This window comes from Pelobates fuscus, chromosome 1, assembly GCF_036172605.1.
Source record: "Pelobates fuscus isolate aPelFus1 chromosome 1, aPelFus1.pri, whole genome shotgun sequence".
NCBI lineage: Eukaryota > Metazoa > Chordata > Amphibia > Anura > Pelobatidae > Pelobates > Pelobates fuscus.
Genome location: NC_086317.1, coordinates 125,767,972 through 125,783,970, shown reverse-complemented (window position 1 = coordinate 125,783,970; position 15,999 = coordinate 125,767,972). Strand labels below are relative to the sequence as shown.

At 37.8% G+C, this 15,999-nt stretch overlaps 1 protein-coding gene across 1 annotated transcript in view; it reads left to right on the top strand.

Moving 5' to 3' along the window:
* SMPX (small muscle protein X-linked) overlaps nucleotides 1-15,999 on the top strand; it is a 79,533-nt gene that overhangs the window by 42,288 nt on the left and 21,246 nt on the right. The window contains exon 3 of the mRNA XM_063444299.1: nucleotides 375-461. Within this exon, the coding sequence (XP_063300369.1) occupies nucleotides 375-461 (87 nt within the window). The remainder of the gene's footprint in view (nucleotides 1-374; nucleotides 462-15,999) is intronic.

Sequence of the window (15,999 nt, the reverse complement as noted above, 5' to 3'; positions counted from 1 at the left end):
CACCCACGCCTATATTAATCTGGCCCAGATTGCATGTCTAGTGACATCATCCATGCAGTTATTCCTTGTCATGAACAGGAGAATAATGTCTGACTTACCTCCATGCATTCACTTCATTTCTCGGTCTCCCACCACGAATTTAATTGCAGATGTATTTGTATTTATATGTCAGTGTTGCTCTATGTTACGTTACATCACTGCATGTGACCCTTGTGCATTTTATATTATTCTTTTCACAAAAGTTTGAATATAATTATTTAAGAGATTTTTGCAAATGCAAAACTGTACATTAGTGACTAGAATTGTATCACAGCATCACACTAGCCTGTATTATCAATATTTAATGATATATACATTTCTGTGCTTTCAATTAGGCCAATATCAACATCCCTATGGGAGCATTTCGGCCCGGAGCTGGACAGCCGCCCAAGAGAAAAGAATATACACCTGATGCAGAAGAGGTAATAATAATTACTATAATGCAGAAAAATCAAAAGCAGAGGCATCCCGATTTTACTAAAAAAATTTATTATGAATTTTCAAGTTCACAGTTGTATACATTGATACATAACAGTTGTTACATCCATAATATTGTCACAGTGTAAAGTAGGTAGAACATCGTTATTCGGTACGTATATTCGTCATGCATTACCTCTTGTAAAAGCAGTAATGAACATCATATTTTTGTAAGAAACATTGTGAACAGTTTTCATTATTTAGAATGGGAGAAAAGGGTAAGTGAAGCAAGGTAGTCCAGGTGAGGTATGAAGATAAGAAGGTGTAGGATAGGAGGGAGGATGGTGGGGGGGAGAATAGGTAGTCAGTTGTGGTCATCAAGGTCTTTTGTAGGACATCTGATTTTGAGAAGTTCAATGATTCTAAATTTCTTGTAGAAATGATTAAAGCCAGAAAATAATATTGCTGTGGGAGACATTTTGCGTTCTAAGTATGCCACAGCTGAGGTTACAAAAGGCCGAGGTCAATTTAGACTAAATTTGTTAATGCAGATATTTGTGAATTAGTTTTCTGTGATGCCCGGCTTACACACAGTGCAAGGGTGAGCCATCACTGATTATTTTTTTACATGAACAATCTCTAATGTTTTTATGACTATTTGAATCAAAGCATGGTTTTGATTGATGTCCATGGAAAATGTATACTATGTAGGATTCGTGAAAGTAGTGAGTTACAGATATAACTCATTGTTTTAAATTTGCTGTCTAGATGGTTGGTTGATCCTTTAAAAATGTTTTTATTGTTATGAAGGTATAAGCAAAAATAAAGAGATGCACAATTGCTGTACAGTTGTGCTCAAAAGATTGCATACCCTTGGAGAATTGGTAATATATGTACCATTTTTAAAGAAAACATGAACGAGCAGGCAAAACACATTTCTTTTATTTCTTATGGGATTCATATTCAACTGTAGGTTGTAACAGCATGGCACTATCATTAAACAAAGCATGGCAACAAAGAAGAAAATGAAATGATCCATGTTCAAAAGTCTCTGCATACCCTTAGTTCTTAATACTGTGTATTGCCCCCTTTAGCATCAATGACAGCATGCATTCATTTGTAATAGTAGTCTATGAGGTCCCTAATTCTTGCAGGTGGTATAGCTGCCCATTAGTCTTGGCAGAATGCCTCCAGGTCATACAAAGTCTGTGGCCGTCTTGCATGAACCACACGTTTGAGATCTTACCAGTGTGGCTAGATGATATTAAGGTCAGGAGACTTCATCTTGCCATCAGTTTTTACAAAATTCCCCATGCCTTTAGAGCTAACCGCCCCAAACATCAGTGAACCACTACCATGCTTCACAGTTGGTATTCTTTTCACTATAGGCCTTGTTGACCATTCTCCAAACATAGCGCTTATGGTTGTAATTATAATGTTCTATTTTGATCTCGTCACTCCAAATTACAGGGTGCCAGAAGCTGTGAGGCGTGTCAAGGTGTTGTCTGGCATATTGTAACCGGGCTTTTTTTGGCATTGGTGCAGTAAAGGCTTCTTTCTGGCAACTCGTTCATGCAGCTCATTTATGTTCAAGTATCGTTGTATTATGCTCCTTTAACAACCACACCATCTTTTTTTCAGAGCAGCCTGTATTTCTCCTGAGGTTATCTGTGGGTTATTCTTTGTATCCCAAACAATTCTTCCGGCAGTTGTGGCTGAAATATTTCTTGGTCTACCTGACCTTGGCTTGGTATCAAGAGCTCCCCTAATTTTCCACTTCTTAATAAGTGATTGAACAGCACTGACTGGCATTTTCAAGGCTTTGGATATCTTTTTATATCCTTTTTCATCGTAATAACGTTCCATTACCATGTTACGCAGGTCTTTTGACAGTTCTTTTCTGCTCCCCATGGTTCAGTATCAGGCCTGCTCTGTTCATCCACATGAGAGCTATCAAACTCATTGACTATTTATACACAGACACAAATTACAATTTAAAAAGCCACAGTTGTGGGAAATTAACCTTTAATTGACACTTTAACCTGCGTGTGTCACCTTGTGTGTCTGTAAGAAGACAAACATTCAAGGGTATGTCAATTTTTTATCAGGGCCATTTGGGTGATTTCTGTTATCACTATGTTTTAAAAAGGAGCCAAACAACTATGTGATAATAAATGGCTTCATTTGACCACTTTCCTTCAGTAAAATATTTTGCATGATCAGTCATATTTTCTAAATCAATGCCAAAATGTCACAATTTCTGTCAGGGTATGCAATCTTTTGAGCACAACTGTATGTATGGCAACATAAAATACAGATTATACCCATTTTTTTTATGTACTGTTAATATTAATGCTTTAATTTGGGTTTGCATTCCTAGTTTTTCTTATTTAAAAGGATGCTACATGTTTCTGATATTTAGCATACGTTTATTAATTTATACAACATTTAAATCAATTTATACCTTTTACTAACTTATACCAAAGATTTGACAGGACATAAATGCACTTGTTAAACTTTATAATATATATATTTTTTGTGATTTACACATCCTGAGATATGCATTTTTCTGTAAGTAGTAATAACTAGGTAAACTCAGTAAAAATATTTAGAAAAATCGATAACAGATTTTTCGCCACTGTGTGTCAGTGTTGTACAGCATACTATAGCATCCGAGGCTCAACTACATTTCTAAACAGTATTTTTCAAACTTTACATTGGAGACCTGGACTTCACCTGTATTCTGATATTTCTTGCATAACTGTAATTATATCATCCAAAATATTTAAGTTGTATTCTTTTGTGTGGTGTCCATGACAGGTAACTCAAACTTTCACGAAAGAAAAGAAAGAGGGCACAGTGGGAATACCTATTTGTTGAGTATATTATAAGGAAAATTGTTTCATACCTACCATAATTTTATTTTCCTTATCATTATACATGGCAGTATTTACTCATGGCTAGCTCCTCCCCTCACAGCAGAAAGGACAGGAAATAGAATTCTGACATTGGTATAAATATATCCTCCCTCTCCCCATCAGGTATTCTTTGTAATTATCTTCACAGCTCTTATAGTAGATGAGTGGGAACATACTGCTGCCATGAATAATGATCAGGAAAAGAAAATGATACGTATGAAACACTGTTCCATATTCCTGATCAAGCAAGGCAGCATTTACTTATGTGCAGGGCCGGCGCTACCATAAGGCGGCCCAGGTGGCCGCCTTAGGGCGCACCAGCCCTGGGGGTGCAATGTCAGGCTGACCGGAAGGAGGGAAGCGCACTGCGCTCCCCTCCAGCCGGTTACTATTTGTAGCGTGGCCGAGCGCAGCCCATAGATTCCCGCCCGCGGAGCCCAGCCTCTGCCTGCCCACCTCCTACCCTGGTGTCTGGCGACTGCCGCAGGCTGTGTGGAGGGGGTGGGGATATGACATCATATCCCTGCTCCCTGTGTACCGCACAGCGCGGCTGGCGCCCAGTGATGGGGCTGGGCTGCAGGACTCCACAGAGCCGGACAGCATGCACCCAGGGGACAAGATTGAACTGTACAAATGTAAGTATGTATGTCTCTGTCTGTATGTCTTTGTCTGTGTGTCTCTGTCTGTATGTCTTTGTCTGTATGTCTGTCTGTATGTCTGTCTGTATGTCTCTGTATGTATGTAAGTATGGATGTCTGTCTGTATGTCTCTGTCTGTATGTATGTATGTTTCTCTCTGTATGTCTCTGTCTGTGTGTCTCTGTCTGTATGTCTCTGTCTGTGTGTCTCTGTCTGTATGTCTCTGTCTGTATGTCTCTGTCTGTATGTCTCTGTCTGTATGTATGTATGTAAGTATGTGTGTCTCTGTATGTATGTCTCTGTCTGTATGTCTCTGTATGTCTCTGTCTGTAAGTATGTATGTCTCTGTCTGTCTCTCTCTGTATGTATGTATGTCTCTGTCTGTATGTCTCTGTATGTATGTATGTATGTATGTATGTCTCTGTATGCATGTATGTATGTCTCTGTCTGTATGTCTCTGTATGTATGTATGTCTCTGTATCCATGCATGTATGTATCTGTATGCATGTGTGTAACTCTGTGCCTTTATGTCTCTGTATGTACGCATGTATGTATGTGTCTGTGTGTCTCTGTATGTCTTTGTATGCATGTTTCTGTATGTATGTGTCTGTATGACGGTTTGCCTCTGTATGTATGTATGTTTTTATGTGTCTGTATGTCTTGTATGTATGTTTATGTATGCCTGTATGTACTTATGTATGTTTATGTATGCCTGTATGTCTCTGTATGTACATATGTATGTGTATGTATGCCTGTATGTCTTTGTATGTATGTTTCTGTATGCCTGTATATATGTATGTGTCTGTATGCCTGTATGTCTCTGTATGTATGTAGGTATGTGCCTGTATGTCTTTGTATGTATGTTTCTGTATGCCTGTAAGTTTCTGTATGCCTGTATGTGTCTGTATGACGGTATGCCTCTGTATGTATGCATGTCTTTATATGCCTTCATGTCTCTGTATGCATGTATGTCTTTGCCTGTATGTCTCTGACTGTATGTGTCTGTGTCTGTATGTCTCTGTATGATTATTTCTGTGTTTGTATGACAGTGTACCTGTGTGACTGAAAAATGATGCCTGTGGCTTGGGAGGAAATACACACAGGTGAAGATGCATTTTTTTTTTTAAAGGAGGGTGAGGGGCGCCAAAATGCCCTGCTTATGTGTAATATCCAAATAGTATATTCAGTAGGAGGGACAGAGTTCAAATACAGTTAATAGTTATACAACCCGTTACTGAGCTGCACTAACCTAATAAGCCTTATCAAAAGCCAACCAAGTAATAAACAGAATATTGTCATTATATCTGCTCAGACAAGTCATTGTATCCCGGAGGCTGCTGGTCAGCACCCCACTGGTATTAAACTATAGGGAATATCCTGGAGAATTATAGAGACAGGTAGGAATTAAGGTCATGATAACCAAACTTAGAAAAGGAACAGGTCTAGACTAATACAAGATAAACTCCTGAAAACGAGACAACGATCTTGCATCTGTCTTGTTATGGAGAAAAATAAAATAGATTAGAGAAGAACCTCCTTGAAACATAAAGACTTGGTCTAGAAATTATAAACATAGTTTAACCAGAAGTTAATGTTTTTTATCTAATATAGTGGGAATATTCATTAGATGACATTTTCAAATCAGAACCTTGTCAAACGCATAACTTCCAGACAGACACCAGACTGGGTACCAACCCTGAAATTCCAGACACTGCTTATTGAAAACAGTCATACACTGCTATAAAAAAGGAGAATAAATCCAACTGAAAATTCAGTCAGTCATTCTCTGAAAGTACGTATTAAGTAAAGACAGAATTGTCACTGCTACATTTTTGTGAGCTACTTACTTGTAGTTACAGGAAACACAAAAAAATATCTCCCTGTAAAAAAGGCAAAGCTTAGTAGAGAAATAGGGCTTGTTATTTAAACACTGCAGCAATGACTACATATTACAAATGTCAGACTCTGAAAGAATATAAGGATGAAGCATAAACATTGTGGCAACTACTAATTATAAGTAGAGCATTTAGTCTAATATCGGGACATACGTTCAAAGATGAAACATACTGTAAATAGTACAAATGATGCCAAACATTAGAATTAAAATGATTAGAGACTGTTTATCAATATAAGTAGGTAATATGTAATAGGCAGGACACCAATGAAAGGTGGTAACCAGTGGCACTGGATACACTGTGGCAACAGACACATAAATAAGTAGAATAGTCAAAAGATATTAATTTGTCCTCATGAGAACAAAACAACCACATACTTACTCTGAAGGAAGCTCAATGTAAGCAACTGGGAGGAACTAAAAGCCAGATACTAGTCTTTAATCTAAATTACTAATGTACTCTCCATAGGTGGGAAAACATGCTAAGCAGCCACGGAGACAGATAAACTGCTGCAGGCATGTGTTTCAGCGGCAAATGGGGTTTTGAACAAATTACAACCTAAACTATTTAAACTGTAGGCTTCCATCTGTACCCCATATGCCATGCATCATTACCAGTGAGGGAAGGTTTAAAACAAACCCAGGACATGGTGGTATACCTCATAGAGGCATACCCAGACAGTCACCTTATAGAAATGCTGTTTACTGGGTCTTCAGGGAAAAAAGCTTAGCCCTGGGTCTGTCTCATGTATCCAGTGGACCACTTTCATTCCCTCAGGGAGAGGTTTAACCCCTTAAGGACCAAACTTCTGGAATAAAAGGGAATCATGACGTGTCAGACATGTCATGTGTCCTTAAGGGGTTAAAGGTCAGACCCCCAGTCACTAAAAGGGCTACTACCCCACAGAGGTAGCTCTTACATCTGTGCTGTTCACTTGGTCTTCAGGAATTAGAGGCTGAACCTTGGCTGGGGCTACAAAAATATTCACCTGGTGAGCATTAAAGAATAATCTAGGCCTGCTTAAGCAGACTCCTTCCAAACTGCTGTGATATACAGGAAAAAAGACCGCCTGTTCTTCTATTCCCTGTCTTTTCTGCTGTGAGGAGCAAAGCTAACCCATAATTAAATGCTGCCATATTGGATCAGGAAAACATTTTTTTTTTACTGTGCACCAAATAACGCAAGAGTAAAAATGACAGTCACTTATCTTGTAAACTAAATGAAACTATAAAATCCAAATTCAGAAAACCATCCACCCAGCATACAGACCCCCCATGTAACAGAACCATGTATGTGCAGTTAACTTTGTTGCTGAAAATGTAGCTTCAAGGTCAATCCTGTATTCAGCAATTAATTAATTAATATGTGAAAAAAAACAGTGCAATGGTTGCATGGGATACTGTACAAGATTTATTTATGGTAAGAAACTGCTCTGCTGGTGTTACATATCTGAGCCACAGTGTCTCCCTTCACTCATCTTTCTTTAGACTTTTTACAATTCTTGTTTTTTTTTTCTTGCCCTTTGTTGATGTGACTTGCACACTGATTACTCATTTGTGACCATTTATTTCTATTATTAGTGCGCTATCAATAGTGTCCTGGCGTCATCCATGGGCTGGCATCCTTATTTAGCAAATAACAGACATCTCGAGAAGCCTGACTTGCCACCATCTTTGTTTTGGCAGTGTCTCTTTAATAGATTGTGTCTCACAGTTAGACGTCTATCTGTAGTTGCTAAGCAATCTTTTCAGTAACACAACTTTCTTCTAATAAAAATAAATACAAACAAACCCTTTGGAAAACTCTTTTTTGTGTTCTGCGTTTTCTTATAAAATCAGAATTCTAAAAAAGGTCCATATTCTTAACTTTTTGTGTTTAATAACTAAAATGTCCTAAAACTATAACCTAAAACACATTCGATGGTCACATTTAACACTCCCTAAATCGCCCAAAAGGTAGATCCCCAGATGTTCTAAAACTACAGCTTTCATGATGCCTTGTCATTCTCAAAGCATTCTAAAGGCATACAAAGCATCATGGGAGTTGTAGTTTTACAACATCTGAAGATCTACTGTTTGGGCACCCCTGCCCCAGATTACCATGCATATAATACAAGTCCCTAAATTTAATTCTTCTGGGATTTTTTTGTATTTATTTTTCTTGCATTCTGGCACCTGACAGGTCCATATATAGGAAATTAATATTATACTGTCATCAGGTTTCCTAGCACTAGGAAGAAGATGTTCCTTATACATTAGTAGGTAAATCATACAATTGTTTCAGGTACTTTTGTCAGGCAGATGTTTGGCTTTGACAGCCTGTGTACTGGTATACTATTAACTAGTGTAGTTTGGAAGAACATTTGTACATAAGAGTACAGTACTGCAGTCAGCACCTTAGTGGTTCCACACCGTTTGATACTGTTTTGACAAAATCTGTCTCCTACGTTGACTACCTTAGTAGCCAGACTCAGAACGGAATCTTCTAAAATGAACACGATTTTCAGCCAGCTTGTTATAAGCTTTGTTGGTACAGTTTCGGATAAGTGGTGTATTGCCCCAAGGCCTGTTGGTACAATTTCTGTAGATATTTTCAGAATGTTAGGCCTTTGAGAGTGTTTCCTTGTTGTTCTGCCACACTTCTACTGGGTGACACCATCTTCTTCCCTGAAAACCTTCATGCCTGCATCATAATATGTTTTATACTTTAATTGTATAAAAAAAATGATGAAACGTCTTAATTACAGCAATTCTACTTTTCAGTTATTTGTGGTTTTGTGTATAGTGGAGAAATAAGTTAAAAATCATCCTCTTTTATATGTAATACATTTAGTAACAAATAATTGTATATGTAATGCATTTAGTAAAAAAATGCATTTGTATTGTATGCTTGGTAGAGATTTGTCATGACAAGATGTACTTTTATGTAAGCAGAAGCACCAATCTCTGCTGGAAAAGGCAAAGCATATAATATATATATATATATATATATATATATATATATATATATATATATATATATATATATATATATATATATATATATATATATATATATATATATATATATATATATATATATATATATATATATATATATATAAATATGTGAGACAAAAACACAAACATCTGTGTTTAAATAAAATACAAAAAGCTTAAAAATTAAACTTAGCCATAAGATGCAAATAGCTCAACACCATTTTTTAGGTCCAAGGTCATAGTCCAAATGTTGGTGGAAGGGTTCTTTTTCTGTTGAGAATCCTGGTTTTCAATTGGCTTAGAAACAAGAATAATATAAAAATAGTTATAAGTGATACTGAGAGATAAAACAAATTGAATCCTTTGTTAGAAAAGCTGATATACTTTAAAGAGGGTGACACACTAATTTGTTAAAAAGTTATACAAATTGAGGTAGAACTAACAATCTATGCAGTTAAAATAAATCATCACTTAATTACAACAAATACATAAAACCCCAGAGAACAATGAGACAGGGGATTCTTACTGCCATAAAATGCAGACAAAGTAAAACTGAATAAACACGTAAAAATTACAATGTTGAAAGCACACTATAAAAAGCAGGAAGCCTCAAGCCCTTCACCGAATTAAGAGTCCATCCACCGGCAGTGTGCACTAGATCCTATTACCGGAGCCAGTTGCAGATCCTCCTTGGAAAGGTATATAATCACAGACTTTGATGAAGTGAGAGATTACTCACGAAACGCATAAGGACAGGAAACATTTCGGCACTTACCGCAAATTGCTTTACTACTGAGTTGCATTGGAACGCAAAAGAGAGAACAGTGACACGCACGTGGCACCTTACAGATCTTTCATCTACCGGCCGAACTGTAGGACTGTGACAACTACCCCCAAAAACAAGCCTTTCCATAAACACTCGTTAGAGACCTGCAAATTGTGATTGCATTTTAATTCAGCAATTTTATCAAAGTATTCAACACAGTAAGCACTATGGATCTCCATTTTATCGGTAAATATATGTTACTTAAGACCATTATATATGATCTCAAAGTACATACATTTTTATCCAGTGTACAAATCACTGATACAAAACCAATTGAAGAAGATATCACTGTTATTGTACTATATACAAAAGCTTGTTCAGTAGATAAACCCCAGCTGGTCCAATAGCGGGAGCTATCTGATACAAGCTAACATTGCATATATTGGATCAACATTTTGTTGTGATACTTCTACCAGACTGAGACTTTAACTATTGGAAACATTGGTACTTTCTTATTCACCAATTCATTGGTATTTTAATTGAATTATATTTCGTTTTATTCAGCCTTATACATATATAAGACGCTGCTCTTATTTCTTAAAGGTATTTTATACTCACCTTAACTACTTCTGGATACTCATTAGATTACATCTACCTTATTTTTATATAATCACAGATTGTCTCTAATTTACATATGGTTAAAACTTGAGCTAGGGTGCCGCAATTGCAAGGTAAATTCTGGGCATCATGTCACTCACAAGTGCCAGCCATAATATAGATTACTAATACTATAAAGTGCTGAGTGCAGTAGTCGTGTATAAAAATAGCGAATCCATGGCCGTAGTTCTCTCAAAATATTCCTGCAGGTCTTTGCAGGAGTTAAAGTCTGCCTATAGCATATCAGATTTGTTGCACTGCCAGTGGATGGACTCTAATCCGGTGATGGGGCTCGAGGCTAGCTGCTTATTATAGGGTGCTTTCCACATCATAATTTTTATGTGTTTATTCTGTTTTACTTTGTCTGCATTTTATGGCAGTTTAAATTCCCCTCTCGTGTTTTGTGAGGGTTTTTTTTGTATTAGTTGTAGTTTAACTGCATAGTTAGTGCTCCCTTCATTTGTTTGAGTTCCAATTGGATTAAGTTGGTCACTCGTTGCATTGGCTGAGATTGCATGGTTTTGTAATACTGCACTTTTTTTTTTTAGCCTTTTTGACTGGTAAAGTTTTAATGTAACGCTTCCATATATTATTTGCTACGTTACGTAACCAAAATAAAAGGCTACTAAACCCTGTTGGGAAGATGCTCTACAATCTCTGCATGTAGACGGCATGTCTAACTTCACCGGGAGTTGAATACAAGACTAGTGTCAGGCTGAAAATATAACTTTGAAAGATTCTATCTTTCTCATTAACACACTGTGCAACATGTTATAAACACACATAAATTCATAATAAACAGCCATAGAAATGTAAAGGAAAGCAAAATAAAATGTCCCATGCAATCTCACTATATATCACCAAGCATGACAGATCCACTACATAGAATGTCTGATATGAACTGTGATGTTTAATTGTGTAATGTGCAATTGCTGGAGTGATCATTATTTTTTAAGTTTTACTAACATCATAATATTAACATAAGTTTGACTTTTTCTGCCATTCAAACTTTTCAGTTGTGCGATTTGAAATGATTTAGTTATAGATGGACCAAGTGTGTCTCACATTTATATCTTATCTGCTGTCAGATGTGCCCTGTAGAAGTATGATGTCTCCAATGAAATATAACAGTGTCAAATGTGTTTTTAAAGTTGTCATCTGTCTTCCAACTGAGATGTATTTGAAACTTGACAAACACTTGCTCTTGCTGCCTTTGAGACATATTTTCTCTGCAGAACAAGACTACTCATGCTTATTTTTAGTTATAGCCTAAAATATCACAGGGATAATAATAATAATAATAATAATAATATTAATATATGTAAAATAATTTTGAATAAGTATATCTTATTAAAATAGTTATTTATTAAAAACTGTATTGTAAAACTGTGAGTAAAAAGCACCCACTAACGCAACATAGAGGTTACAGACTTGGTAGATAGACACCACCGTTTGATCCACAAAGCAAACATCACATGTGGCTACTGTCGAAGTCGATCACTAATCAGAGCAAAGATTCAATAGGGAAATAACAGAGGTTCAATTGATATGTGGTTATCCAAAACAATTGCTGGTAGCTAATATGTGTTAATAAAACCCAAAATATTCTCTCAAAATCTTGCTCTAGAATAACTTTAGTTGTCTGACTCAGTCTGCTGTGGAGAAGAGGTACTGTGAAACCAAAAATGATCCATACCTCTCTGGTGTCTGGGTGGAAAAATATGTCTCCAATTAATAATATTGACACGTTTGTTCCCCTGTGACAACGCGTTTTATCCACTGTCAGAATTTTTTTTTTTTTTTTTTAATTCTTTATTTTTGAAGTGCATAAGCAAAGTACAGTCGCTTGTGAGGTACCCCAAAGGCACTCCTCCAGCGCATTATGAAACATTTTAACAGGAAGGGGTAAAGATAACCTTGCACATTTTTTATATATTTAGGCTAATCATTGCACGGTTCGGTCGTTCTGACTGAGACATTTTCATATCTTAAAAGAAGCTAAACTAAAATAACATCGTTTATCTGTCCGATCATGAAATAAAGTAAAAGTTAGTGAAAATGCAGTGTCATGTGTAACGGTAGCAATACCCGTAGACCAGTTTAGTCGATGTAGTATTGTGAGTCGCTTAATAGTATTGCGTTGTGTTTTGGTTTTTTAAACTGGCTGGGTCATGGTGCTACGGAGTGGGTGCTGCCTTTCTCGTGTAAGTGGTCGTGTAGGAGCAGTATTGCCCATTGCTAGCTACGTTGTGAGGTAGAGCAGTGCCCTATTTTATGGTGTGCCAAAAACATTCAGGCATAATGCTTCATGCTATAGTGTATGCTTGGCAAGTCGTGAGGTTAGCGTTTATATATATGAGCATTTCTGGTAGGTCAACGATTTTGGGGCATGTTAGGCAAGTTAATAGTTTGTCACATATAAGTGCACAGGTTTAGACAAAGCGTGTTGCATGTGCGGTCATAACGAAGTGTGGGACAATGCTAACAATCAAACATATTTACAATTCGTTACATAAAAAGTAGACAGCTTTAGACTAAGAAAGAAAAGAAAACGTCCTGGGGCCTTCCGGACGCCATTAGAGTGCCTAGTGGCAATTGCTTAATTCAGTCTGTTATATTTACGTGGTGTAGGTAGTTCGTATGTCAGCGTGCCCCCTAAATGCAAGTGTGGCATGTTCACGTGGGCGATTCAAAGGTAAGTCCCTCAGCCGATGCCCACTGCATGGACTTGTCTTTTGTCCTCCGAGGCGTACCTGCGTTGGGGCTCCGCTCCGTCGGTGTTCAGTAGAGTGTTCAGACGCGTAGCTCCCCGGTTTGCAGCTCTGACTTGGAGGGACAGAGATGGGCTTTGCTGGGCGCCGGTTCTCGGAGCTGGTGAGTGGCTTGTGTGGGCGGCTGGTTTGGCAGTCTTGTCCTCTTGAGTGCGGGGGTCTTTGCGTTTGCCCATGCAATATGGCGTCGTTTCCCGCTTTTGGGCTCGGCATTGTTTGCGGGGTCTGGTTGCCTTTCTAGGTGCTTGTGGTGGATGCCTGTAGTGACGCCGCCTGGTTGCTGGACGGATCCACGTGGCCACTAGTTTCGCTGCCCGGTGGTAAGCCATTCCACGTTCACTCAGCATGGTCCAGAGGCTCTCGCAGAGTTTGTCGAAGTCCTCCAGGGGGTTCATGGGTGGTTGAGCGCGGGCGCTTCGTTTTTGGGTCCTTCGCTGGGCAGCCATCTTAGCTGCTTCTCAGTGACCCAATGCTCGTTAGTGCTGCTGTGTAGGACAGTCCCTTCAGTGTTTTAGTTGTGTTTCATGCTGTAGTTGCCGGGATATCCCTCTCCGGCAGGGGGGGGGGGTTCGAAAGTATGCCGGGGAGACCTCCAGGTGGGTGGTTGCAGTTCCCTGCTTTGTCTGGTAGGCCTCAGGTCTATCCCCGGTTAGGAGCCTCCGGTTTCGGTCGGGATGCTTGGCGCTTGGCTCTGTAATGTTAGGGCTAGCTCCTCCAGGTCGCCTGGCCGCCGGTTTGGTACGTTTTTGCCCTGATTTCAGACGTTTGGTAGCGTTTTTGCCCGGAGCTCCTCTCCAGTGCGACCGCTCGGCTTGGCAGCTTAGCTCCGCCCCCACTGTCAGAATTTATCAAGACATGCATACGCAAAGCTGTAAGGGCACCACTAAATATGTAATCCTATTTCACAAATGTGGCCCACATATACTGTGGATCATCAGTCTTTAAAGTTGAAATCCCCCAACCATAAAATAACAAAAATGTCACCTGTAAGTGTAAGATGCACCAAATAATAAGGTCCATTAGTTAAAAAAATATACAACATACATTAATATGTAGAGGAAATCCTTACACACTAAGGGAACATATTAAAACCTTATATTCAATGCAATTGTTTAATATTAAGGGGCGTAATAAAATGAGAAGCAAATTCAATTTTGAATTAAAAAGCAATCTTTACGAGCTAGCCTGATTATAGTACAGCATCCTTCTATAGCTTCCAAGCAATGTGTCAGGAGGTAAAAAAATAATAAAAAAATAATATAGTTGACTAATGAAACTGCAAAAAGTATCTTCGATCTGTGCACCACTCTTTAAACTAAAGTGGTGTTGGTGCTAATACAGACAATTTAATCCCTCATCTCTTGTGCCCAGAACTATACGGAAGGTCCACACAAGGTGCTAGATCATTGTAAAGGTCTTGGTAAGTTACCATTATGGTAGCAAAGCACCATTAGGTGCTACATTGTTGTAATAGAATCTGTTGATAATTTTCAAGAAGTCTCTCAGTAGTGAAAGTCATACCCTTAGAGATAGTTTGCGGTTTACCAATGATATAAATGGAAAACTGGATTTAAATTCCAATTCCATGTGTTTCACTATACCTGGTTTTGGTAAGGTGATCATTTCCTTTTGTGAAAGAAGTTTGGGCAGTAGGGCAGTATGAAACAGCTTACGTGGTCAAATGTTCATTATATCAGATATTTTTAACTGCATTTTATCACCACGAAATGCAGGCGCACCATAACTACTACATGTTATTGTAGCGGTTGTGGTGTTAGACCTCTATGGGTGACAACAGATCATAAAAATATAGGATGACTGCATTCATAGATGAATAGTAGTTACATAGTAACATAGTACATAGTAAAAAAGACTAAAGTCCATCAAGCTCAACTGTGAAACCAATTATATTGTGCTGCTGAATTCTTACACCAAAGCCACTAAAATAAGCTGTAGTGGTTTTGGTGCTTTGAGTGTTCCTTTAAGAAGGGATTAAAGAGGCATGTGTTGCTAATCAGGGCACGTGGAGGGTGACCTCTTTTCCACATTAAAAGAGGTATGTTAGTTATGCTATTGTGGGATTTATTCTCTCTATATATTTGGAATGTTCAGAATGACATCCATGGGGAAAAAGACGTTACAAAGTCATACATTTATAATTGGGGATATTAATGAACTGATGTGATCCTTTTTGGGGAAGAGTATACATTCTAATGTATGTTTATAGACTAGATGTGATAACATGGAAAGAACATGACACAATAATGAAATGTTTTGTTTTTCTGAGATTTAATGTCTTTATGTAATATAAAATATGAAGTCAAACAATGCAAACATTATTGCTTTAATTAACTAACTTTAAGTGATCCTATGTATTGGCTGATCGTTTGTTAAATTAGTGTTCATCAGATAGTAATTCTAGCCCCTATTTGCCCTGGCTGCCCGCAGGGCTTCCCCCTTCCACCTCCTTGTCCGAAATAGATCCAAAGCAAAGCATAATGAGGTTTCAGGGGTGTACACTTGTCTAATGTAATGTGTGACTGTGCTGCCTACAGATTGAACCACCTCTTATGGTTCCAAATTCAAAACGTGAAAATATCTGTATATAAATATAAGTTTTTAGCGCAAAAAGAACAAAAATGCATAATATAAACACTCAAGCCGGGGCAAAAAAAAATGTGCAAACAAGTATTACCTTTAATAAGCTTTTTGACTTTAAATTGGGTCCTAGCAAAGGTTTTATGCATACAATAAAGAGAGAAACAACAAATAAAAAGGAAAAACTTATAGTGTAGTATTTTATATAGTACACAAAAAGTAAATAAGGCAAAACTGACACTCAGAGGACAAGTTGCATAAACAAGATTGTGCTATAAAAACATTGCCTACTAAGCGGCCACTTATCTTTGAGGCACTTCAA